This window comes from Carassius carassius, chromosome 43 (genome assembly GCF_963082965.1).
Source record: "Carassius carassius chromosome 43, fCarCar2.1, whole genome shotgun sequence".
In the NCBI taxonomy this organism is placed as follows: Eukaryota; Metazoa; Chordata; class Actinopteri; order Cypriniformes; family Cyprinidae; genus Carassius; species Carassius carassius.
The window spans coordinates 13,589,605-13,617,049 of NC_081797.1; the positions used below are offsets into that span (position 1 = coordinate 13,589,605).

Below are 27,445 nucleotides of genomic sequence, written 5' to 3' on the forward strand. Positions count from 1 at the left end.
CATTTTATACCACTTGTATTATTCACAAAACATTTTTTACAATGAAATATATTAATAACTCAGATATTGATATAGCTATTTACTGTATTTAGGCTACATTATGTGATTTAATAACATACAGACCTACAGTCAGAAACTTTAGCTTTACAATAAAGCTCAGTTGGTAGCATAAATTCAATAAATGTCTTACTAACTGAGCAAAACGTCACTGATGCAGCTCCCTCCCACTCACATCCTCCTCGACAGCCCTCCTCTCATCCGCATCCCTCCACACATATCCAGGTAGTCAGGCGACCCAGAACATGCCTTACGCGGGAAATGTGCTGGTGATATTATTCGGAGTCCTTATGCTGCATTCGGGCTTCGCTCAGAACGGTAAGGACTTTAAAAATGTGTTGCATTTAAAGAACAACTGAGTTTCATCTCAGATCCTATGCATTGCTTTCGGAAATACTAAACTAAATGGATGTCAGGACCTATTACATATTTAGTTAAATGTTTACTTGTAGGTTTAAAAGTCAAAACGCATTGCATTTAAAAATCCATTTAAAAAGTGCTGTTTATTTCTTAAAAGCGGTTCGCCATTTATTCTCACAAATAGGTACAATTTTAATATTTTGTGACTTGTCCCACAGGGAGAGTCTGTTTGTGGCTCTTTTATATATAAGATTCCCCTTTTAAAGAATCATTTGGATGTGTTTAGGTGGATCATCGGATCATTTTAAAAACGGTGGATTATCGTAGGACATGTAGGAAAAATTATTTTGCTAAACTGAAAAAGTAGTTGATATAGACTGAAGTTTGTGTTAAACACCTGTTTTAAGGTGACCCATTGATTGGATTTGGTGGTTCTCAACTGGTTTTGCTCATGTTTTTGCGATCCATTACATTATGAAAAATATTTCTGTAAGCAAAAAGGCCCAACAATCTACAAGTGCGTCTGTAGTCCATTCAAGGTCTTCATGAGTTTTTTTTTTTTTTTATCGGAACAGATTTGGAGAATTTTAGCAGTAGCCTACATTATTTGCTCACCTATGGATCCTCTGCAGTGAATGGGTGCCATCAGAGTTAAAGTTTTAAAGGGATAGTGCAACCAAAAATGACATTTCTGTCATTAATAATTCATCCTCATGTCTTACCAAACCTGTGAGACCTTTGCTCATTTTCAGAACACAAATTAAGATATTTTTAATGAAATCTGAGAGCTTTCTGACCCTTGCATAGACCGCATGTGTACCACAATCAAGGCACAGAAATTGTTGAATAGTCATTATTTTTGTTTTCTTTGTGCACAAAAAGTATTCTCATAGTTTCATAAAATTATGGTTGAACCCCTGATGTCACATGGACTATTTTATCGATGTTTCTGTGCCTTGATTGTGGTACCCTCGCTGTCTATGGAGGGTCAGAGAGCTCTTGGACTTCATCAAAAATATCTTAATTTGTGTTCTGAAGATGAACGAAGGTCTTGCGGGTTTTGAATGACATGAGGGTGAGTAACTAATGACAGAATTTTTCGTTTTGGGTGAACTATACTTTTAAAAGCATCGAAAGCAAAGTGTTTAAATTAAACAACTTTATGTATTTGTTAATGTACACAAGACATTAATTGAAGGACTACTAGGGTCTTGAGGATTACTTGTGGATTATAGAGTGATGCAGCCATGACGGAAAACCGCAGAAGACTACTTCGCCATGGTTCCCTTGAGATATGGGTTTTTATATTGGGTTTTAAGTTAAAAAAGGTCAGTGGCAAAGATAACTTTATGATGCGTGAATGTTTTGCATCCCATAAATTAGAAACCCGCTTTGACATCATGACTGCAGCACTTTATTTTTGATGTTTTTATCTGATGTTTGGACTCTCATTCTGACGGCACCCATTCACTGCAGAGGATCAATTAGTGAGCAAGTGATGTAATGCAAAATTTCTTTAAAGTTTTTAGATGCAACAAAACAATTTAACTACTTCTTTGATAGCCAAAGAGTGAGTAAATTTTCAGCAGTTTTAAATTTTTACGTGAACTATTCCTTTAAAGTAATCTGGATCATATTTTCTTTCACCTAGTGTAATTTTGCCTGATTTGACTAGCTTCTAACAAGGGACATATATATATATTTGTGACTGTATTGTTTGGACACATGACCTTGGATGTCAACAACTAAAGATATGGGAAGTGTTTTTTTTTTTTTTTTTTAAGTAAATAAGCCTATTTATTTTACCATCCTATGCATGAGTATATCATTAGTTGCAATTTATAATTTGCATTATAATTGTTGCTGTCAGCATTTCAGAATTAAACTGTTTTGCCCATCGCCTGTTTGTTAGGGGCCATAAGCTCATATGAAGATCAAACACTTTTCCTTTCATCTCACTCACATGCACATACAAACGCATGAGCACACAGGCAGACACATTTGATCAAATGGATCATTTTAGCATAGGTGTGTTTGGTTAGAAGCATAAGAGCACAACAGCACTTGCTGCCTTTAGGTTAACCAGGTTTTTGCTGCTATCTTTAGCAAGCGACTATATGCAATAGCATACAAGCCCTTTCACATAAACTAATTACATGTCCATTAGTTCCACAAGCTTGTTCTAAGATGCACTTAGATTAAAATTATATTGGAAGATTACACTGTATATTGGTATCATAAAGTTTATCAATATTTGAGGGGTTTTTTTTGTCAGTATCAATCCGTTAATATCTTTGCTTTTATCTGATGCTCACTTAAAGTAAAAGTAAAAACATTTGATACTAATAATTAAAATATTACTTACTGTAAGTAAAATATATAACAAATTATGTTAACATATAAGTAATATAGTAAAATAATATTATAAAATAATATTGAAAAATAATAACACTGTTAAATGCAATTTTTAGACAATCTTAAAATGAAAAGACATTCTCATATTGTAAAAGTTGTTGTGCCTAATTTCACTTGAAGCCTTTTAAAATGCTTGATTTTAGCTTTTAGTGTTGTATTTGATATTTCTTTTTACAAATACGTATAAAATATAAATACTTGTGCAACCCTAAGTAATCATTTAGTTACATCTCGTAATTACTACAAGCTTCTTTCACAATCATTGGGTCAAAAGGTTACATGCTTCTATTATTGTTTGGATAAATGCAGCATTTGGTAAGTTGTATCACCCATTGTGTAGAAAGTCAGTTTGGATGTAAAAATCATATCTGTCCCTGCTTTATTATCATTATGGCCTTATATGATTGTTTTATCATCACATTCAATGTCAGAATAACCAGCAGTAAGCTACTGTGTGTATGTTCTGATTAACATGATAATACAGTGCAACCATTAAAAACCCTCTCTGCATATTTATGTAACATAACCTCAAAGGAAACTATGGAATGATATTGCGGACTTTATTCAAAAGGCATTGCAAATTGTATTTGCAATTGCGTTTTCAATTTGTGGACACATAAAATGTGACATAATCCAAACGCAAATGCAAATCGCGCATTACCGTTTTCATTTTCGATTAAGTGAACGCAGTGTCTGCCAAATTTAAAATGGACATGCAAAGTCCGTTTGCAATTGTGTTTCCCATATCTTACGAGCTATGAGCCTGTCATATTTAAATAGCAATATTAATTACCACATTTGCCTTTTCACTCTCTCTGCACTGTGCATGTAAACTGCCAAAACTCAAATGGAATCGCAATACCTTTTGCATTTGAATTTCCAACGTCTACACGGAAACCTGTCAATCAAGTGACAGGGGTGGGGCCATTTTATTGGGCGTGTTTGCATTGGGAAGTGACGATCGTACTAAAGTGTACCATGTTTTTACTAGGGTAAATATGAGTTAACGATAGTGTTTATAATTAAGCCACAGTAGCCACAAATGTACAGTTGTCTGAGACGTTATGAAATGTTCTTTAACATCATGAACCATAAAATGTAGTCAGTGTTCTGCTATTGTTTATTTTCATAATAGGTAAACACAGGTGACAAGTTATGATGGTGCTGTAGCTCAGTGGTTAGTGACTGTTATCTCTTATGGCATGCCATCTTTTAGCGCGTGTTCGAAACCCGGGCCAACACAGACGTTCTTTATTTTTTTGTTTATCCTACTAACTTCAACCGCTGTTTTCGGACTTGCATCTTCCCATTCGACTCGGGAGTGTGATGTCTGCGAGGACGCAGGTCCGGTAATTCTGTAAACAGCAGCGTACTTGATAACATGTCAGCTCGCCTTGACTACTGCAATTTTCCTCACTGTATGATCGCCCGTTTGGCGGCTGAAGTTAGTAGGATAAACAAAAAAATAAAGAACGTCTGTGTTGGCCCGGGTTTCGGACAGATAAAAAAAAAGAAATGTAAATAGAACATTAAAACCATATCATAAAATAGTAAACACCTGTCAGTGGCTGTTGTTCAAATATCATGGCTTTCCTTTCATAAATTATTTATGTTTGTGTCTTTATGCTTTTCTTTTTTTGCTTTTGACATCTTTTAAATGTGCCCCAATGCATTGTGTCTCTTTTGTTTTTCATTTCAAAATATTTGTTTCATTAGAAAGCACTGTTGACTGATCACTCGATAGGAACAAGTTTTGTTCCTATGTTGCCATATATAGTGAAATGCACACAACAAACACGTATCGCACTATATGACTGTTGACAGCGGGGCTTCATACATGTGAATGCAATCAGCTTGCACAGCGGTTAATGGGGGGTGGGGGGTTGTGGCAGACATGCATGCAGTGTGGTTGGCAGTCCTTCCTCTTCTTAAAGGCCTGCTCAACTGCTGTAGCATGCTTCTATGGAAACTGCCTGTCTATCAGCACATCCACACATGAATAGTGCTCAGATTCAGAGTGCTATATTGACAGCACTGTTCAATGCTGTGCACTTTGTGTCTTTCTGTAGAATCAATTACATTATCTTCAAACCAGTAATGGCTGGAATAGCGGACAGACATACTAGTCTGCATACAGCATAAATATGTAGTATGTGTACTGTGCACAGTATTCAAATTGTGTGTGTGCATTGTTTCCAGATGCATATCCAGATGAAGTAAACTTGCTAAAATGTGAAGTACAAAATAATTTCCAACAATACAATGTATTTAAATTGATCTTTCATTTCCAGTGTGAGTAATCAAATATAGTTTTTATTTGATATTTAAATGTATATGCTCAATTTATGATTCATTATTTATTTTAGTATTTTTTATTTAAATATAGATACATGTAGCATGGATGTATTTAATTATCACTAACAAACTGCAATAATCAGTACTCAATCAAACATAATATAAACAAAATCAGAAATAAAATGTATCAGTGTAGGCTACTAAATGTAAATGCATGTTAAATCTAAAAATGCATATACTGTAGGCTTAAAGGGTTACTTCACCGAAAAATGAAAATTTTGTCATTAATAACTCACCCTCATGTCGTTCCAAACCCGTGAGACCTCCGTTCATCTTCGGAACACATTTTAAGATATTTTAGATTTAGTCCGAGAGCTTTCAGTCCCTCAATTGAAAACATATGTACAGTATACTGTCCATGTCCAGAAAGGTAAGAAAAACATCATCAAAGTAGTCCATGTGACATGTGACCGATGCAACCGGTTCTTCACTCGAGAACGAGTCAATCTTTCATTCGTTATCTGGCTCGGCTCGGTGTTCATCTTCAGTTCTCTCTTCACAGCAGTTCAGTCAGTGTACTGTTTGAGAAAATGAATTACTCCGGGATATTGGTTTGTTTGAACTCAGAGGGAGTGTCAGCCACATTAAAAAAGTTAACAGCTTAAGTCATTTGTGGATTAATGCATATTAGAGACGCGAACCATTTAAAACGATTCAGTTCGATTTGGTGAACTGGTTCAAAAAGATCCGGTTACATCGAATGATTCGTTTGCGAACCGGATATCACAAACTGCTTTGTTTTGAACTCTCTCTCACAACAGACACGGAAGAGAAGACAATGCTGAGAAAAGTCGTAGTTTTTGTTATTTTTGGACCAAAATGTATTTTCGATGCTTCAACAAATTCTAACTGACCCTCTGATGTCACATGGACTACTTTGATGATGTTTTTTCTTACCTTTCTGGACATGGACAGTATAGCGTACACACAGCATCAATGGAGGGACTGAGAGCTCTCGGACTAAATCTAAAATATCTTAAACTGTGTTCCACAGATGAATGGAGGTCTCACTGGTTTGGAACAACATGAGGGTGAGTTATTAATGACATAATTTACATTTTTCGGTGAACTAACCCTTTAAAGAAAACTTTTTCATTTTGTCTTTCGTCAATTGTGCAATTATTCATTTCTTGTTTCATTTTTGGTTTGTAATTTTAGTTTAATCTTTTGTTTTCTTTTTTTCCTCCCATGTCTTTATTTGTCATGTTTCTTGTCATGTTTCTATTTGCCTCTGTGCCGCCCCTCAGCGGGGTTTGTGAAGTCGCCCCTCTCTGAGACTAAGCTGACAGCTTCTTCCAGATTTGGGATGGAGCGCGCAGACAACGCGTGTCCATCAGCATGGCGTACTGCGCCAATGGTGTAAGTGTGTTAGACATCACTCTAGTCGCATCACCATCGAGGATTCTGGGATTTATGAGTGCAGGGCCAGTATTGACCCATGACGATTTGCACCAGAATCCATCCACTACCTGGATACGAGCCCAGGCAACAGTTACCGTGTTGCAGAGTGAGTTCAGCTTTCCCCGCTAGTGGTGTAGCCGAAATGAACCATCCGCCCTTCCTAATACACCTCTGTTTAGTGTTGTGCTGTGGTCAGCATTTGCTGTAGTGGATCTTCCCTTTTCCTCCTCTGGTTGTTTTAGTCTATAACTGGACTATAATCTGGTCAGAGCACCATCCTATTAGATTACTTTTGCCCTTGTAGCTGCTACATATACAGGCAAGTGACCTATTTTTGTAGAAAATTTCCTTGTCCTCCTTATTGAGATATTTCAGGGTTTGACCATGACAATATTACAGTTTCTGTTCTGAGGCATCCATGGATCTGGTAAGGTACAGTAGTTAGTGAGCCATTATATGTTTATCAGTGTCCATTGGTAATTCCGATCCTGTATCATATATGATATACAGTGGAGTCCAGAAGTGAGAGATCACAGTGCTGCCTTATAGAATAAAGTTAAAATTATATAATCACAATATAACAATGTTTTATGTGAAAAAATGAACTGAAGCAGGGTAACTATCACTAAAAAAATGATAAAAATAAAATAAAAACATTGTAGTTACCTGAAATAAAATATACTTTTAATTTAAAATAAAAAGTAATTATTTTAGCTACTGTAGTTTCCAAATAATTTGTTTTAAGTTCAAACTGAATAAACTAAAACTAGAAAATAAATAAATAAATAATAAACTATAATAGTGCATCAATGAGACTATAATAATAATAGACTTTACGTTTGAGGATTTAGTATTTGGTTTGTGTTTGTTTGCAGAATCTCAGACGTTTATTATACATTTTATAGTATAACGTTTCTTTATTTAAAAAATAAATAAAAAAACATTCTAAGTCCTATAAGATTCAAAAAGACCTTTTGACCGATGCATCTGTGTTTCCAGAACCAACAATTGATTCAACGGATCACATAATTCTACCCACGGGTTCTCCAATCACGCTCCAGTGCAACCTTACATCGTCCCAAAGCACACACCATGAGAGCTTCTGGATGAAGAATGGGGAGGAGATCGCTAAAACAAGGGCCAGTGTCAAAAACACACAATACAAGTAGGTGCTGATGTGGTTGTGTGTGTGTGTTTGTGTGTGTGCACATATTATAATTTTCACTCATTCATTTCAATGTCATAATATATTTTGCTTGTTCTTTCATAATAATATATACCAAACTTATTTATTCAAATGAGATTTAAGCTCAACTGAATGGTGTCACATCATATTTTAATACTTATATATATATTTTTAATATTGTAAAAAAAAAATCATATGACCAGACTGCCACATCCAACTTGATATTTTAAACCATTTTTGTTCATAGTGTATAGTATATGAACATAAATTGACATATTAATCAATTTTTAGTAGTTTCAGCCCTACTAGTAATAAGTGTATATTGGCTATAATTATACTTATAAATGTATGTTTACATATTTATAATATACATATTTGTGCATATATATATACTGACACTTTTACTTGTAACTCAAGAGACTGCATACATTTATTTAACAATAGATTAATTACTAATGACTATTGTAAATTGTATTGCAAAAACATTGACCTTAATGTAATTTTATACTACTATCAGTTCAAAATATGCCAATTTAGGCTTCTAATCATGTGTATTACCTGGGACTTTTGTTTTGTAAATGTATTGTATCAGTGACTGGCGGAGTGTTTGTTGATGCCGCTCTTTTTTGCATTGCTGAAAAATCCTGAACTTGAGGGTATGGGATTAGAATCCCGCCAAATGTATTGCAGTCACAGATCGAAAAATAATAAGCATAAATAAAATATTTAAAAACACGTGTAATAACACGTGATATAACAAACAGCGCAGTCATGAATTACACAAAACTGAAACATGAATTCAAAATTTTCCAAATCGCAAACAAAATCAGGTTTCCTCCTCATATGTTATTTTTTTACCGCTGATTACACAACCAGCTTTACTGACAAGATGCGCATTAAATATCACACAAAGGGAATGTTTCTGTCACCCACTAACAAAATATTTAATACAAATTACCTGAGATCGTCCGGGATTTGCCTGCTGACGCTGGCTATCCATCTTCACACTAGAGGCTGACATTGATTGTAAACAAAATCACTATCACGGGATTGGGACGGGATGGGAAAAAATGTTGGTGGGACCTGGAATAGTAATAACACTTTGATCCCCAACTTTCTACACAAATATAGCCTACCTTTTAAATAAATAAAGTATAAACTGTAGGCTTATATTTTAATTTTGAACTCAATTGTACTCGCCCTGTGTCTTTATGCTCTCCTCCTGTTTGCTTTGGTGTGGCTGGTAAAGAACAGATCGGTAACAGCTGGTCTATGTGGTAATACAGTAGCCTACATCGGGCAGTACATCCAAAAGCCCACCTATCATTCATAGGCCTCAAATATAGCTTTTCATCGAAAAGATGTATGTAGTAATAACTTTATTTGGCCGCTCAATCTAATGTTGACCTACAGAAATGTACGCTATTGAAGTGTGTGTGGACACTGAACAGCAGGACAGATGGAGGCACCAGTGCTCTCACTTGCTCTTAAAATGTGAACTTGAGCGAGAAACTCCATGTATGATAAATAAATCTATACAGAGTGCCACTCTCAGAGTGCAATGTCTATGCTCAAATGAAAAAAAATAAAATAGAAAACGTGTGTGAAATGCACAATGTGCATTGTTTAAGATTGCTTTCAGTTCAATAAAATAACAAAAAAAAAGTGGGCGTGCTGTGATCTGTGCTGTATTTTTTCACTGTAACTGACAGATTCCGGCTAAAAAAATAAAATGAATACAACATGGGAGAGGGAGAGATCATGAGTAATTCTGGGAAATGGGACGGGATTTTCCCCCAGTTTTTTTTGTGGGATTGGGACAGGAGAGATTTGAAAATCCACTCCCGTGTCACCATCACCCTCTACTTCACACACACACACACCTGCCACAGCAGCCACGAGTCACATTGGAGTGACGTCAACTCCCCCTTGAACTGATTGGCTAGAGGCGCAGCTGTCAATCTAGCAGAGGTGGAAAGAGTACAAAAATATTCTACTCAGGTAAAAGTACCATTACATTAATGAAATTTTACTTAAGTACAGGTAAAAGTACCAGTCTAAAAATCTACTCAAGTAAAAGTAAAAAGTAGCTCATTTAAACTTTACTCAGAGTAAAAATTACTTAGTTACATTTTAACAGTTGGAGGGAGTCAAAATGGGACAGGCCAAGGGTGTCAAACTCAGTTCCTGGAGGGCCACAGTCCTGCACAGTTTAGATATAACCCTAATTAAACACACCTGATCCAGCTAATCTAATCATTTAGGTTTATTTGAAAACTACATGATATGTGTGCTGGAGCAGGGTTAGAACTAAACTCTGCAGGGCTATGGCCCTCCAGGAACTGAGTATAGGTATATTAATCTCAAACTAGTTGTTTTTAATTAAAGGAATCAGTTATTTAGAATAATAAAACATTTGGGCTGTTACCAGGCAAATCAGTATCAACAAACTCATCTTTTAATGCAGAGGAAATGCAGAAGATTCATTGGAAGTGGCATTTAGATGTATTACACTGTTTAGTGCAGGACAAGAATGCATTTAACCTGCAGTTACCAATGCATGAATAATGTTTTGATATACAAGACATAAAATGTTGAATACTCATTTGAAATGATAAGAAATTAATTATTTTAAAAAATCAAAAGATACTTTAAATGTGAAATTAAAATGGCCAGTATGTGTCAGCAAGTCACTGTTAATAAGTGAGTCATTGCGACTGAACCGAATCATTTAAACGGTTGATTCATTCAGGAACGAAACACTGTCACGTTGCTCAGAGACGCAAAACTGTGCTTTGGTGGCTGTGTTTGGAATTATTTTCTGTTGTAGAAATAGAGCTAAAAAGGCAATATGGTGTCTAAAACGCAAGTCTCTTAATTAACTTGTTTACTGAACTGTTATATATATGTATGTATATATTCATGATGATTTTTGGAGGAAACGATGGCATTCTTTGAGTGATTTTGATTTAATATATGAAATTATATAAATATGTGAATTTTCTGCCGCTATATCTTCAATTTTGTGATCATTCTAAATGCATTTTAGGAGACTGAATCACACAGTGAAAGAACGCACTATAAATGCGCGCGCACATCATTAAAACAAAAATAGCACACTCCTCACCACTGTCTTTTTGGCTAATTTGTGCAAAACCTCTTGCTAAAATGTCAAAGCTTCATTTTAACCACCAATGCAACGATGCAATTATTTAGCTTACCTCTACATTCTTGCGCAGGGTTGATGTTTTGTCGAGATTTTATAAGCTAAGGATAAGTATAGAGAATGACTTTTATCTCGAGGGATCACATGGAATATGTCGGCGTGAACAGTGGTCGAGGGATGTTTATAGACTGGATTAAGGTTCAATCGGCTGGATATGGTTTCTATGTTCTTATGGATAAAGTGGGCTCCTTGGTAAACTGGATATAATGACTCCAGATGACCTGGATGCTAAGTTAATAGGCCTGTGCTGTGATTGGCTGAAGGTCCATACAAGGAGTGCACGAAGAGCCGACAAAAAAGGTTTGATAAACTCTTTTATGAATGACCTATAGGTACTCAAAAGTAAAAGGAGACACTTACGTAGGAAAAATGACAGAACCAAGAGATGAATCTTTACTTTTGAGTGATCATAAAGTGCATGATTTTGAATGTGATGTTGATCCAGGAAGATATGTGTTTAATACTAGCAATTCCACTTGTCGATATTATTCTGAAGAACAATTTGCCAAACAAATAGTTATTGATTCCATGTTTTCGTTAATTCATTTCAACTGCAGGAGCCTCTATAAAAACTTTGATAAGATAGATTATTACTTGCATACCCTTAAGGGACGATTTATGCTGATAGCATTATCAGAAACATGTATCATTTTTTTTTTTATTTATTTTTTTTTTTTTTTAGAAACATGGATGCAAGAAGAACGAGGTGTTATATTTCATATTGATGGATATGAATTGTATCACATTAATAGAACAAATAAGAGATCAGGCGGTGTTGCATTGTTTGTGAATGAAGATTTAAAATGTAAACAAATTCAGTGTATGACGATGGCAATTGATGATATAATGGAATGCATATCGGTGGAAATTGAGTTGGAAAAGATGAGTAATATAATTGTTACGTGTATATACAGGCGACCTGGGTCTCTGATGGAAACATTTATAGAAAAGATGGATGAGTTATTGAGTAAGGTAAACGAAAACAAAACTTTTTTAGTTTGTGGAGATTTCAACGTTGATTTATTAAAGGTTACCAAGCAGAAGTCATCCGCTGACTTTCTTGAGTTAATGTACGGAAGAGGGTTATATCCGTTGATTGATAAACCCAGTAGAATTACAGAGCAATCAGCAACCTTAATCGATAATATCTTATAAACTGCTTTAAAGAAAACATTAAATGTGGATTAGTTATAAATGATGTAAGTGATCACTTGCCAATTTTTGTTAATTTTACTTGGCAATTAAAAAGAAGTAAAGAGAAGACAGGGTGTATATTTGTAAGAGTAAGAAACGATGATGCTATAAATAGGCTGCGGAATGAAGAATGGGAAGGGGTGTATGTGGAGGATGTTGATGCTGCCTACAATGCTTTTTTGAAACTGTATATGACATATTATGATAAACATTGTCCAATAGTGGTACACAAACAAAAAGCAAATGAAAATAGAAAGCCATGGATATCAAAAGGATTGATGAATTCATGCAAAAAGAAAAACAAACTTTATAGAAATTTTATAAAATATAGAACAAATACTGCTGAAATAAAATATAAGGTGTATAAAAATAAGCTAGTATTAATTATGAGACAGGCTAAGAAGGATTATTATAATAAACTGTTGGATGATAATTAAAATAATATAAAAGGTACATGGAACATTCTGAATAAAGTAATGGGTAATAAAACAGCACACACAGTCCTGCCTGATCATTTTATTTATAATAATAAGACACTGTATGATTTGAATGAGGTGGCTAATGAATTTAATTCTTTTTTTGTAAATGTGGGGCCAAATCTGGTAGATAGTATCAAGATACATGACACGTCATTGCAAAGAGGATGGAGAGGCGATAGTAGAGTGCTGCAGTCAATGTTTTTAGGGGATGTCAGTGAATCAGAAATTATGACTATTGTTTCTAAGTCCAAGAGTAAGACTTCCATTGATTGTGATGGAATAGATATGGTTATATTAAAAAAGACAATTGATTGTATTGTCAAACCCCTTTGTTATATTTGTAATCTTTCCTTTGGAAGGGGTATTTTTCCAGATAGAATGAAGAGGGCAAAAGTTATTCCATTATTTAAAGCAGGAAATAAGCAAAGCTTCAATAACTATAGACCGGTTTCATTACTGTCACAATTCTCAAAAGTACTGGAAAAACTTTTTGTTTTTACTGTTAAAAACAGTTTTTTAGAAAAGTATCACCTGCTGAGTGAAAGCCAGTATGGCTTTAGACAAAAAAGGTCCACAGCAACGGCCTTAATGAATATTGTTGAAGAAATAACAACAGCAACAGATGAAAAGAAATTCACAGTAGGAGTGTTTATTGATTTAAAAAAGGCATTTGATACTTTGAATCATGATATTTTACTTTCTAAATTAAGTTTGTATGGAATGAGAGGAATGGCCCTTAATTGGTTGAGAAGTTATCTGCATAACAGGAAACAATATGTACAGTTAACTGATGTCAAATCTGAACTTATGGAAATTAAATGTGGGGTACCACAGGGTTCTGTTTTGGGACCTAAACTTTTTCTTTTATATATTAATGACATTTGTGATGTTTCCAAATTATAACAGTTTGTTTTATTTGCAGATGATACTAATTTCTTCAGCTCTGGAAATAATATACAGAAACTAGTAGAATCCATTGAATATGAAATGACAAAATTGAAGAAATGGTTTGATATAAATAAGTTGTCGTTGAATTTAGAGAAGACAAAATTTATGGTCTTTGGAAATAGGAAAATAAATGAACCTGTTGCTTTATCCATAGATGGAGTTGATATTGAGAGAGTGTTTGAGTTTCGTTTTCTTGGTGTAATTATGGATGATAAGCTATCATGGAAACCTCACATAACACACATTAAAAGAAAAATCTCCCAAAATATTTTTGTTTTAAACAAAGTGAAGGAGGTATTAAATAATAAAACAATGAAAATACTATATAGTTCACTCATCGTACCATATTTTATTTATTTTATAGAAGTCTGGGGGAACACATATCAGACAAATATAAAACCTTTATCTATTTTACAGAAGAGAGCTATAAGAATTATTCATAAAGTCAACTACCGAGAACATACAAGCAAATTATTTGTTAAATCCAGAATATTAAAGTTAGAAGATTTGGTAAAGTTTCAAACACTAATAATTTTATTTAAAGCAAGACATAAAATCTTACCAGAGAAAATACAACACCTTTTTCAGTTAGAAAAAGAGTTCAGTAGGAGAAGGTATAATTTTAAATTTGCATCAATTTGCACGTACAACAATAAAACAAATGTGCCCCTCAGTTATTGGAGTAAAATTGTGGAACTCATTGCATGAAAATCTTAAAAGTTGTAGTAGTATTGGACAGTTTAAGTATAAGTATAAACAGAGTATATTCAGTCAGTATTAATATGGTGAGGTCTATTGTCACGGCTTATGCTGCTGGAAGGAACACGGAGCCGAGGGATAAACGAAACAAGGATTTATTAAATAAAACATAAACAAGGTAAGTCGTAAATAACAGGTGGCAAGAGGCAAGTAACAGGTGACAAGTAGACAAGTTGACATTTAGACGAGTAACGAGTAGACCCGACAAAACAGAACTGAAAGGACAAGGCATTTATACAAAGGATAATGGGGAAACACAGGTGGAAGGCATGACTAAATTAACAGGGACATGGAACACATGCGGGAATGACTAGACACACCTGGGAACTAATCAAACCACACACGCAAGACAGAAACTGGGTCACAGGGGCAAAAACACACAAAATGAGTCCAGGTGTGTGACAGTACTCCCCCCTCCCGGGAAGGTGCGTCCTCGCACCGTAGAAACAACAAAGGGAGGCCAGCAGACAGGGACCACAGAGGAAGGAGCCAGGGAGGAGATGGAGGGAGGAGCCAGGGAGGAGATGACGGAGGGAGGAGCCAGGGAGGAGATGACGGAGGGAGGAGCCAGGGAGGAGACAGGAAGGATCTGAAGCAGGAGGTACCCAGCAGGACCCAGGCCACAGCCATAACGGCCCAAGGTGGGGCCGACGGTGGAAGGAGCCATGGAGGAGGAATGGTCACTGACTCCAGGGACTCGACCCACGGCAACGGAGCAAGTGGAGGAGGAGCCCGAGGCGGAGACGGAGAGCCGAAGAGCCAGGGTGACGGGGAGGAGCCGGAGGTCCTAGGCGGAACAGATGGCTCTGGTGACTGACGCGGCGATGTGGATCCGGAAGGCCGCGGTGAGGCCAGAGTGACCGAGGACTGAGGTGTAGCCGAGGGGATGAAGGAGCCTGACGGAGCCGGAGGGACGGAGGGATGAGGCGAAGCCGGAGGAGTGGAGTCCCGAGGCATAGGATGGACGACGCCAGACCAAGGCGGAGCCGGAGGGACGAGGGAGCCAGGCAGAGCCTGCGGACTGCCGGGCCACGGCGGAGAGGAAGGAGCTAGGAGCCATGGTGGAGCCGACGGGTCAACGGGCCGAGGCGGAGTCCAGGCCTCAGAGGCTGGAGGCGGAGGTGAGGGAGACGCCGACCAAGGCGTCGCTGGAGGATGGCGGTCCCGCTGAGCTCGCACCACAATGATGGTAGGCTGAGGGCGAGCAGAGGGGCAGCCAGACGACAGCGGAGGAGGAGGCAGGAGTGGGTGGGAGGGTGGGAATTTTGGAGGAGCAGGCATTGGAGTAAGCTCTGGGGCTGGAGCCCTTCCTGGGCTTAACGGAGGATCAGGAGCCCGTCCTGGGCTTAACGGGGGTTCAGGAGCCCGTCCCGGGCTTAACGGGGGTTCAGGAGCCCGTCCCGGGCTTAACGGGGGTTCAGGAGCCCGTCCCGGGCTTAACGGGGGTTCAGGAGCCCGTCCCGGGCTTAACGGGGGATCAGGAGCCCGTCCCGGGCTTAACGGGGGATCAGGAGCCCGTCCCGGGCTTAACGGGGGAACAGGAGCCCGTCCCGGGCTTAACGGGGGAACAGGAGCCCGTCCTGGGCTTAACGGGGGATCAGGAGCCCGTCCTGGGCTTAACGGGGGATCAGGAGCCCGTCCTGGGCTTAACGGGGGATCAGGAGCCCGTCCTGGGCTTAACGGAAGTTCAGGAGCCCGTCCTGGGCTTACAGGAGGATCAGGAGCCCGTCCTGGGCTTAACGGAAGATCAGGAGCCCTTCCTGGGCTTAACGCGGGTTCAGGAGCCCGTCCTGGGCTTAACGCGGGTTCAGGAGCCCGTCCTGGGCTTACAGGAGGATCAGGAGCCCGTCCTGGGCTTAACGGGGGAACAGGAGCCCATCCTGGGCTTAAAGGGGGAACAGGAGCCCGTCCTGGGCTTAACGGGGAATCAGGAGCCCTTCCTGGGCTTAACAGAGGATCAGGAGCCCATCCTGGGCTTACAGGAGGATCAGGAGCCCGTCCTGGGCTTAACGGAAGATCAGGAGCCCTTCCTGGGCTTAACAGAGGATCTGGCATAGGTGAATTGGAACCCCCCTCATTTTGACCCATTTGGCGCTCCATATTTTGCTCCCTCGTGGTGGGCAGTGTCGCCGGCTCTCGCACCTGGTCTGACGGGATGCTCTCTGGCTCTCCGTCATCGGTGGGCTCGGGCTTATGCCTCGTACCGTGGGGAGATTGTAGGCTGGGCTCTGGGTCCAGAGTGGACCTGGCGAGATCCTCCATTGGGCCGACCGTGAGAGGGGACCCATTTCTCACCAGATTCCACTCTATAAATGCGGCGAAATCCTCCCGAGGACCATCTTCGGGCGACAACGCTCTGCACCTAGGGTTCAGGCTGGTGTGTTAAAAGGTGCAGAGCGCGTGGTCCGGGTAGCTGGTGGCATTAGCTAGCCAGAGAAACCGTCTGGTATGGTCCTCGAGAGACAGTCCCTCCTGCTCCAGCAGGAGGAGGAGGTATTCGGGGCGATAGAGGGGATCCATGAAACACTACGGAAAGAAAAAAGACTGTGAAAAAAAACGGAAAACAAAACGGAGGGAAAACACGCAGTTTTTAACTTTTTCAGGTCGGGTCTTCTGTCACGGCTTATGCTGCTGGAAGGAACACGGAGCCGAGGGATAAACGAAACAAGGATTTATTAAATAAAACATAAACAAGGTAAGTCGTAAATAACAGGTGGCAAGAGGCAAGTAACAGGTGACAAGTAGACAAGTTGACATTTAGACGAGTAGACCCGACAAAACAGAACTGAAAGGACAAGGCATTTATACAAAGGATAATGGGGAAACACAGGTGGAAGGCATGACTAAATTAACAGGGACATGGAACACATGCGGGAATGACTAGACACACCTGGGAACTAATCAAACCACACACGGAAGACGGAAACTGGGTCACAGGGGCAAAAACACACAAAATGAGTCCAGGTGTGTGACATCTATGTTTTTGGTTTTTGTTTTGTTTGTTTTTTTGTGTATTGTATATGTATTGGATTACATGTTGATTTGTTGTTAGGGCATTGCCTGATTTATTATATTATACTGCATGAATGCTGATATTTAAACCAACATTGTTTTTGTCAGTGTAATTTTGGCTGTAAGTTGCGTAACCAAGGTTATTTTTTATTTTGTTTTTGGAATAGGGGACAGATATTATAAGATTTAATCTTCTTTCTGTTCCCTTTTGCACATGAGAATTTAAATTATCTAAAGAAGAAAATGAAATGTTTTGTGTTTTTACCATGGAGCAATAAAACAATTAAATAAATAAATTAAATAAATAAAAAAAAAACTGCATTTGTTTTTCAGTTTTGTGCGTTATTATTATACGCGTGTTTTTAAATATTTGATCTTTGCTTGTTATTTTTCGCTCTGTGACTGCAATACATTTGGCGGGATTGTAATCCCATACGAGGGCTCTTTCTCTACCTACATGTGTTGTTAATCTCTCTGCCTGACTCCTAATCTCATCAGAGACAGACTAGTAGGCATACTAGTACTCCTAACACTTAACCTGCATTAGATTTCTCTTTACCGGTGGGGGTGTCATTCTGAGCCATTTTATATTATGCCAATGTACTTCAAAGAATAGCTGTTACCTTCACTTTATAAGCATATTGTGTTGTATCCATTATACAGACTTGAAAAACCAAGGCGAGAGAACACAGGCGTGTATATGTGTGTGTTCACGTTCGATTCGGCCCCCACAGCAAATGCCACAATTGAGATAAAAGGTAAGATGCTAAAAAAGTATAGGAATTGAATGTTCACTGGAGTCTGATTTTCAGTTGGTTTGGATGAGTGACATTTTGACATTTTAAACCTGTCTATGGGGTCAGCTTGTCTTTCCATCTCTTGGACATGTCAGAGCGGGGCTTGAAAGGCCATGACAGCATGAATGTGAGCTTGGTTAGTTGAGTGCAAAGACATACAGGTTTTGTTCACCAGCCAGTACAGGATGAATGTGAATAAATTGTTTGAAATATTAATAATTAGTATATAATTATAGAAAAGTATAGTTCAGTCATGAAATTCTAGATGGCACAGGCTGATGGGTATTAACGTAACTGATGATATTCACAGCGTTAAAAGATTTGGCACAAGCTGATTGGTTCATGTTGCATAAGTTCATGTTGCATATATATATATATTCCTACCTACCGTAAAAATATAAAACTTCATTTTGACTTTAACAACTTTAAAGGCAATTATACAATTATAATTATACAATTCATTCATTCATTACACACAGACTAATATATTTCATTTTGATGTTTATAACTGACAACTAAGGAAAATCCCAAAATCAGTATCTCAGAAAATATTAGAATATTGTGAAAAGGTTCAATATTGAAGACATCTGGTGCCACACTCTAATCAGTTAATTAACTCAAACACCTGCAAAGCCTTTAAATGGTCTCTCAGTCTAGTTCTGTAGGCTACACAATCATGGGGAAGACTGATGAATTGATAGTTGTCCAAAAGACGACCATTGACACCTTGCACAAGGAAGGCAAGACACAAAAGGTCATTGCAAAAGAGGCTGGCTGTTCACAGAGCTCTGTGTCCAAGCACATTAATAGAGAGGCGAAGGGAAGGAAAAGATGTGGTAGAAAAAAAGTGTACACCCACACCCTGGAGAGGATTGTGAAACAAAACCCATTCAAAAATGTGGGGGAGATTCACAAAGAGTGGACTGCAGCTGGAGTCAGTGCTTCAAGAACCACTACACAAAGACGTATACAAGACATGGGTTACAGCTGTCGCATTCCTTGTGTCAAGCCACTCTTGAACAACAGACAGCATCAGAAGCGTCTCGCCTGAGCTAAAGACAAAAATGACTGAACTGCTGCTGAGTGGTCCAAAGTTATGTTCTCTGAAGAAAGTAAATTTTGCATTTCCTTTGGAAATCGGGGTCCCAGAGTCTGGAGGAAGAGAGGAGAGGCACACAATCCACGTTGCTTGAGGTCCCGTGTAAAGTTTCCAGTCAGTGATGGTTTGGGGTGCCATGTCATCTGCTGGTGTTGGTCCACTGTGTTTTCTGAGGTCCAAGGTCAACACAGCCGTAGAGCAGGAAGTTTTAGAGCACTTCATGCTTCCTGCTGCTGACCAACTTTATGGAGATGCAGATTTCATTTTGCAACAGGACTTGGCACCTGCACACAGTTCCAAAGCTTCCAGTACCTGGTTTAAGGACCATGGTATCCCTGTTCTTAATTGGCCAACAAACTCGCCTGACCTTAACCCCATAGAAAATCTATGGGGTATTGTGAAGAGGAAGATGCGATATGCCAGACCCAACAATGCAGAAGAGCTGAAGGTTGTAATGAATGAATGTAATGAAGGAATATAATATACACGTTTCACTTTTTGAATGGAATTAGTGAAATAAATCAACTTTTTGATGTTTCTAATTATATGACCAGCACCTGTAGTCCTTTGAGAAATAAACATATTAGATTAAATATGTCAGTAACAACAGCAAGTATATAGTTATATTATCAAGGTTTAAGGGCGGTAAAAATTGTTAATGCTTTTGACGTAACAATTTTCCAGTTGTCTAACACTCACAGAATGTTAACCTTTAAAAACACTAATTTAAGTTAATATAGATTTGACAATGTTATAATGTGAAATATTAAAAATGTAGTATAGATTTATTTATTTTTATTTTGTCTTTATCAGCCAGAGTAATAATAATATAACAATGACATTGGCGCATCCCTAGGCTTATTATTATTTTATTTTTTTGGTCTGTTTCAATAACATTAAATTAAATGAGATCTTGAACCAGCACTTCACACTCATTTCAGCAATTTCAGAAAAGCCACAGCTTTGAATCCTGAGTTATTCATGGTTTAAATTTGAACTTGAATGTAAATCACTTTGGTGAAAAAAGGTCAACCAAATAAATAAAAGTTAAAGAGAAAACATCATTGTTTTCACTACTTTTAGCATTTTCGTCTAAATCGGCTTGTGCGACAGCACATCAAATCGCTGTGGACATAGGTTTTTGATTTATTCTCATGGGTTGGGGCAATCATGGTATATTTTCTTAATATTTGCTGATCCATCACTAGTTTTAAGCTATATTAACCACACAAATATGACACAGCAAATGTCCATGTAGTGATTGAATATCAGAGCAATGATATATTTATGCAATGAAATCTGTTCTGATAGTGAAGGTCTCACTGTCCTTCTGCTCTCCTCTCGTAGCTGCACCAAATATCACGGGGTACAAGGTCAGCGAGAATAAGTATGAGGGTGAAAAAGCTGTCATCTACTGCAAATCCGTGGTTTATCCTTATCCCATGTGGAGCTGGTACAAACTTAATAATGGCATCAGTATGGTATGGTCATTTTGACTCATAAGTGAACCATCAATTTTCTGTTTGGTCGTTTTAAAGAGATAGTTCGACCCCACAAAGAAAATTCATCTACTTAGCAAGTTGTTTTAACCCTATAAAGCATATTAAGTAAATGTTCTAAAATCCATTTTTTTATTACGTTTATTGAACATTTAGACAAAAATGTTTTTAAAAAGATTTAAAAGCTTGATATGTGATGCATCAGACTTTTATGGCTCATATAGTATGATATAGTGAGTGATCATACTTGAAGATGAAAATTGTTACAGTGAATTACAAAATAATAAGAGAATTACAGTAATAATAATTCTGAAGGCTTGTAATGTAATCAATGAGATTTTTACAGTATAACAGACTAAAATATAATATAAATATCATTTGTTAATTTGTATCTCTCAATAATACCTTACACATTACGATTATTTTTCTACAAACATGTATATGGAAAATTAAGTTAACCTAAAGTTACTTAAAGGGTTAGTTCACCCAAAAAGGAAACTTATGTCATTAATAACTCACCCTCATGTCGTTCCAAACCCGTAAGACCTCCATTTATCTTTGGAACACAGTTTCAGATATTTTAGATTTAGTCCGAGAGCTCTCAGTCCCTCCATTGAAGCTGTGTGTACGGTATACTGTCCATGTCCAGAAAGTTAAGAAAAACATCATCAAAGTAGTCCATGTGACATCAGAGGGTCAGTTAGAGTTTTTTGAAGCATCGAAAATACATTTTGGTCAAAAAATAGCAAAAACTACGACTTTATTCAGCATTGTCTACTCTTCCGTGTCTGTTATGCGAGAGTTCAAAACACTGCAGTGTAGTGATGTCCGGTTGGCGAACGAATCATTCGATGTAACCGGATCTTTTTGAACCAGTTCACCAAATCGAACTGAATCGTTTTAAATGGTTTGCGTCTCTAATACGCATTAATCCACAAATCACTTAAGCTGTTAACTTTATTAATGTGGCTGACACTCCCTCTGAGTTCAAACAAACCAATATCCCGGAGTAATTAATTTTCTCAAACAGTACACTGACTGAGCTGCTGTGAAGAGAGAACTGAAGATGAACACCGAGCCAAGCCAGATAACGAACTAAACATTGACTCGTTCTCGAGTCAAGAACCGTTTCTGTCAGACACGTCCGATTCGTGAACCTAGGAGCTGATGATACTGTGCATGTGTGATTCAGCGTGAAGCAGACTGACACACAGAGCGTCTGAACCGAACTGATTCTTTTGGTGATTGATTCTGAACTGATTCTGTGCTTATGTTATGAGCCCAGGTAAACCGAGGGCTTGAATCAAGGGCAATCATCGCCAATGACATCATTACGTTGAGCGCAAAAGAACCGGTGAACCGTTTTCTTCAACCGGTTTATTGAATCGAACTGTCCGAAAGAACTACTGGTGATCTGAAAACCGATGCAACCGGTTCTTGACTCGAGAACGAGTCAATCTTTCGTTCATTATCTGGCTCGGCTCGGTGTTCATCTTCAGTTCTCTCTTCACAGCAGTTCAGTCAGTGTACTGTTTGAGAAAATGAATTACTCCAGGATATTGGTTTGTTTGAACTCAGAGGGAGTGTCAGCCACATTAAAAAAGTTAACAGCTTAAGTCATTTGTGGACTAATATGTACTGGAGACGGGAACCATTTAAAACGATTCAGTTCGATTTGGTGAACTGTTTCAAGAAGATCCAGTTACATCGAGTGATTCGTTCATGAACCGGATATCACAAACTGCATTGTTTTGAACTCTCTCAAAACAGACCCGGAAGAGAAGACCATGCTGAATAAAGTCGTAGTTTTTGCTTTTTTTGGACCAAAACACTAACTGACCCTCTGATGTCACATGGACTACTTTGATGATGTTTTTCTTACCTTTCTGGACATGGACAGTATACCGTACACACAGCTTCAATGGAGGGACTAAGAGCTCTCGGACTAAATCTAAAATATCTTAAACTGTGTTCCAAAGATAAACGGAGGTCTCACGGGTTTGAAACAACATGAGGGTGAGTTATTAATAACATAATTATGATTTTTGGGGGAACTAATCCTTTAAGTCTGGTAAGGGTTAATCTTGAAATATTAATAACAATATAAAATGTATTCTTACATTTACTTTATAAAAAATTTTTTTTTACAGTTACGCAAAAAGGTCTACCGTCAAGCATTTATCATTTAATAAAAAGTAAATATTTTTATAGAAACACTAATTAAGCATATAATGACTGGCTTTTCTTCTTTCACCTCTCCTTGTCTGTCACCGGCTTTCCTCCCACTCCATCAATCACCCAGGATATTGACAACTCCTCTGGCCGCTTCTTCATCAGCAGCAAGGATGGCTACACCGAACTGTCCATCATTGACCTAAACATCACCACCGACCCGGGAAAGTACCAGTGCAACGCCACCAACATCATCAGCTCCGACTCAAAGCAAACAATTCTGCGTGTCAGGAGCCTCCTGGCCCCCCTGTGGCCCGTGCTGGGGATCCTCGCTGAGATCATCATCCTGGTGCTGATCATCGTCATCTACGAGAAGCGCAAGAAGCCTGACGATGTTCCTGACGGTGAGTTTAAAAGGCTGGGTTACAGTATCATCTGGACTCTGATCTCACACACACACACGATGTTCCTGACGGTGAGTTTAAAAGGCTGGGTTACAGTATCATCTGGACTCTGATCTCACACACACACACACACACACACTCTCTTTCCTGTAGGTCACCTGAGTTAGGTCATCTGGACTCTAATCTGATATTTGAGAGAAATGTGACTGTGGTGTAAGGGTAGGTAGCGGGCAGTGAATTATTGATGCGTGTGGAGGTGTAGTCCAACGCCACTTACAGCTCACCCACAATGCATTGCGAGGGAAAACGAGACCCTGTCAGTCTTGTATAATGTATTCATGTATTCCTGTATGCCAGTAAATCACTTTCAGCTCTCATTATAAAACGAACTCTTTATGTTTAAAAACTATTTAAAGCAATAATATTCGCTTTTGGATTCAATTATGTGTGCTATTTCTTATATTTACTCATTACCAATCTATATTTCCACAAGAACTGGTTTACCAAGCTTTTAATGTCTTGAGCTAATAGTGACGTTAAATGGGATGTTGTCTGTCCAGCATCGCCACCTAGTGGTTTTCATCGGAATTGATTTAATCGCCATAAATAGAAACGAAGAATTTATGCGTTTTGTTTGTTTAAAATGTGTTCAGTATTTAGCATTGTTCGTGGATGTGAGCAGACGTATGTTAAAATACAATGTTGAGTGTATATATTCAGGTTCAGCTTCACACTTAGTGCAGGCGTTTATAGCTGAGCCTACTTGAGAATTACTGCATCGTTATTTTACCGTTAAATGACACTCTTAATGGTTAATATCATTAAGCCATTAAGAATGAACAACGTTAACACGTTTCTTTCTCTCTGACTGGCACAACCTAAAACACTGTGGTAAGTGAAAGACCTGCATGCAGCTTGATTGAACCTAACAGTACTGCCCATATTCACTGTTCTCCTGTACTTTAGTGTGTATATATAAGTCTTGTGTGGTTTAGGCTAAAATGGGATTTTATTTGGCCATTATTACTGGAATGCCGTCTGTTCTGTTGCTGTTTAACCTTCAAATGACCTTCATTTCTGTACATCTTCTTCACCTGGAGTCTGTTCAGATGCAATCATGTTGGCATGAGCATGAGGTTTTACCTTTTTTTTCTGTGTCCCCTTTCACTTTTAAAGGCTGAAAATTTGTGTACATGTATTTGTATAGCTATGCTATGTATATGCAATATTATATATAAAAGTCATGTGATATTTAACATAGGATGCATATATTTATATATATATATGTGTGTGTGTGTGTGTGTGTGTGTGTGTGTGGGCTGCATGTTTGTCTTTCTTCTCTGTTCTTGTTCTGTTAAAAACTGCAAGCCTTTTAATTACTCACACCAAAGCTGATGGAGCGAAGTCTTCATTCTGTGTTATTCTACTGCACAACAATATCTTCAGCAATCAGTTTACAGCATCCATTCAATAATGTGAATATTGTTCCAGCTGGAACCTTTACAGCCTCCAACTAAAATTGTTGTTGTTTTGTTTCCCATTCTGCTTAAGATGACGAACCAGCTGGGCCAATGTAAGTATCAGATTTACATTTCAATAAGACTTAATATGATGCAACTGTCCTAAATTACTGAAGCCAGCGGATGTTATATATACAGAATGTATGGAGTATAAAGAAACAGTGAATGAAGGAAATGTAATTATATGGATGAGTGTAAAATGCTGGATTTGTATTTTGTATTGTGACACTCACACTGACTCATTTTTATGATCTCACCTTCAAGGAAAACTAATTCCACCAACAACCACAAAGAGAAAAGCCTACGTCAGAGAAATACAAATTGATTTCATCATTAAAGGTGAGTATTCAGTTAGACTGAGAATATTCATATCAGTGGAACATACAACAAGAAACAGTGCTTACAGAAATTTAGACACTAAGCCATACTTTAAAATATATAAATTACCAAAAAGTGTGTAAAGGTTTTGGAACAGAATATTATCTCTTTATATATATATATATATATATATATATATATATATATATAATTTCATTGCTATGACTTATGCATTTTAACTGTTAAAAACTTATAATGAACTACTGATAGTACATTTTCCTGTTAATTACATATATATGTGATTTTATAATCTTAATATTATCTTAAAGCTTCCACTAGGGAAAAAAATGTCCATTATAATGTACAAAACGTGCGCAGCAACAACATAAACACTTCAAGAACATTACAATAATAAAACTGAATACACATGAAAGTAGCGGCAGTTTAAACAAGTTTTAAACAGAGCACGTTTGCATTCCACTGAGCTGCTTTTCTATTGTTTTCTATAAGTATACATGCTAACGGACACTTGCGTCTAGCTCACATGGCATTCTAAAAATACTCCGATCAAGATAAAATAAATTGAACTTTTAAAAAGGCATCCTGAGACTGCCCTGCATCTTACGTTTTTTAAAGGCAAGAACAAGTTCTCTGTGAACCTGGCTGATAAGCTGACTGATACAAAAAGTTGCCATGGACAGTGATGAATATTAGGAAATATCTATTCGCAGAATGCCGCAGCTGGCCCAGTCAGAATCAAGTATTCCAGAAATCTGTGTAATTTTTTATTAACTAGCACATTTCTCAATCAGTTACTCTTCTGAAACTGCCCACTTTTGTCTGTTTGTTGTTTACAGATTGAGACATTCACATCATGACCACATGAACGTTACTCATGAACGGTTCAGGGCATTGGCAATCAAATCAAAGGTGGAGGAGTTAAATGGAAGACTGGAAGAAATGGGCACCCGAGGCCTGCCTTATAAATCTGGTGTGAGGACCACGAGTGAACAGAACTGCACTTGATTCTGAAATTTTTTTTGCATGATTGTGTTGCCTTTTCTTTAGAATCTCTTTTATTCAAGTAAACTTTTTCCATTTTCAGGCAAAAGTCCAAAAATAATGACTGCATGCAAGATAATTATTGTTTATATAGGCTTTTTTTTTAGGTTTGTTTGCGTATTTATGAATGACTTTTGTTCAAGCAAGCCTTTAACTTATTATGCCACCATGATTCTGGTATGACAGTTTTTGTACAGATTATCATATTACTGTAGACCATTTGGTAAGGTGGCATATGATCCTGTCAATCAATTAAGGGCTTTGCGAAATGACCTGCCATATTTAATTTGTATTTGTTTTGTACACTGATGTATGAAATCATTTGAAATATCTATAGTTATCTGAATGTTTTTCATACTGATGCACTTATTCCTTCAAATATTTTTGCAAACCAGTGACATTTTATACTTATGTGCCTTATCTGTCTCTAATTCTACAGGACTGCTTTTTTTTTTATGTACAGTATGCATAGTATACATCATGGCTTTTATTCGAAGCAATATCTATGCATGCCTTTTTTAATGTAAGCTTTCGGTTGAGTACTGTATAATTAAGATTTAATATTATATGTTAGCAAAGTGCACTGTTCAAACCATGAAAAACAATCCACATGTTTTAAAACATTACTGCATGAGCTCCTTACACATATAAGGGGTCACTAATTCATAATGTGAAGAGAAATTAATAATATCTCAATTGACTAAGGCATAAACATGTTTTAACTATTAAAATATCCAAAGTCATATGAGTAGTCTTTTTTATGATATGAGGCTTTGTTTATTTATTTATTTTTTTAATTGCTAAATACCGGTATTTACTCACCTTCAGGGCGCCTGTCACTATCATTAGCTGGAGTGCCCATGAACTTCAGTAGAGGGCACTCCACTCAGGACCATTCCACCCATCAACCACCAGATGTCACCATATCATCACTTGGACACTAGCACCTCTCATACTGTTGCACCACACCCGAACTACATCTCCCATGAGTCACTGCATCAGCTATCTCCTTTCCACACCTGCACCTCATTTACATGCACATATAAGCAGCACTCACACACAGACACCTTGCGAAGTCTTGTTTAGCCCCGTCTAGCATTTCTGAGCGTTTTCCCTGTGTTTGTTCTTCCCGTGTCTGATTTTGGATAGTTTAAACCGACTCTGATTTTCTGCTGCCTGCCC

At 37.8% G+C, this 27,445-nt stretch overlaps 1 protein-coding gene across 1 annotated transcript; it reads left to right on the plus strand.

The window, feature by feature from the left end:
- Window positions 1-263: 263 nt before the first annotated feature.
- On the plus strand, window positions 264-26,709 carry nptna (neuroplastin a). The gene is given in 12 exon segments (XM_059536060.1): window positions 264-375; window positions 6,435-6,467; window positions 6,470-6,567; window positions 6,570-6,625; window positions 6,627-6,694; window positions 7,588-7,753; window positions 18,056-18,150; window positions 20,636-20,769; window positions 23,090-23,363; window positions 24,915-24,936; window positions 25,148-25,222; window positions 26,059-26,709. Coding segments are annotated over 11 exon segments (1,080 nt in total). The 5' UTR covers window positions 264-302; the 3' UTR covers window positions 25,209-25,222; window positions 26,059-26,709.
- Window positions 26,710-27,445: the final 736 nt, after the last annotated feature.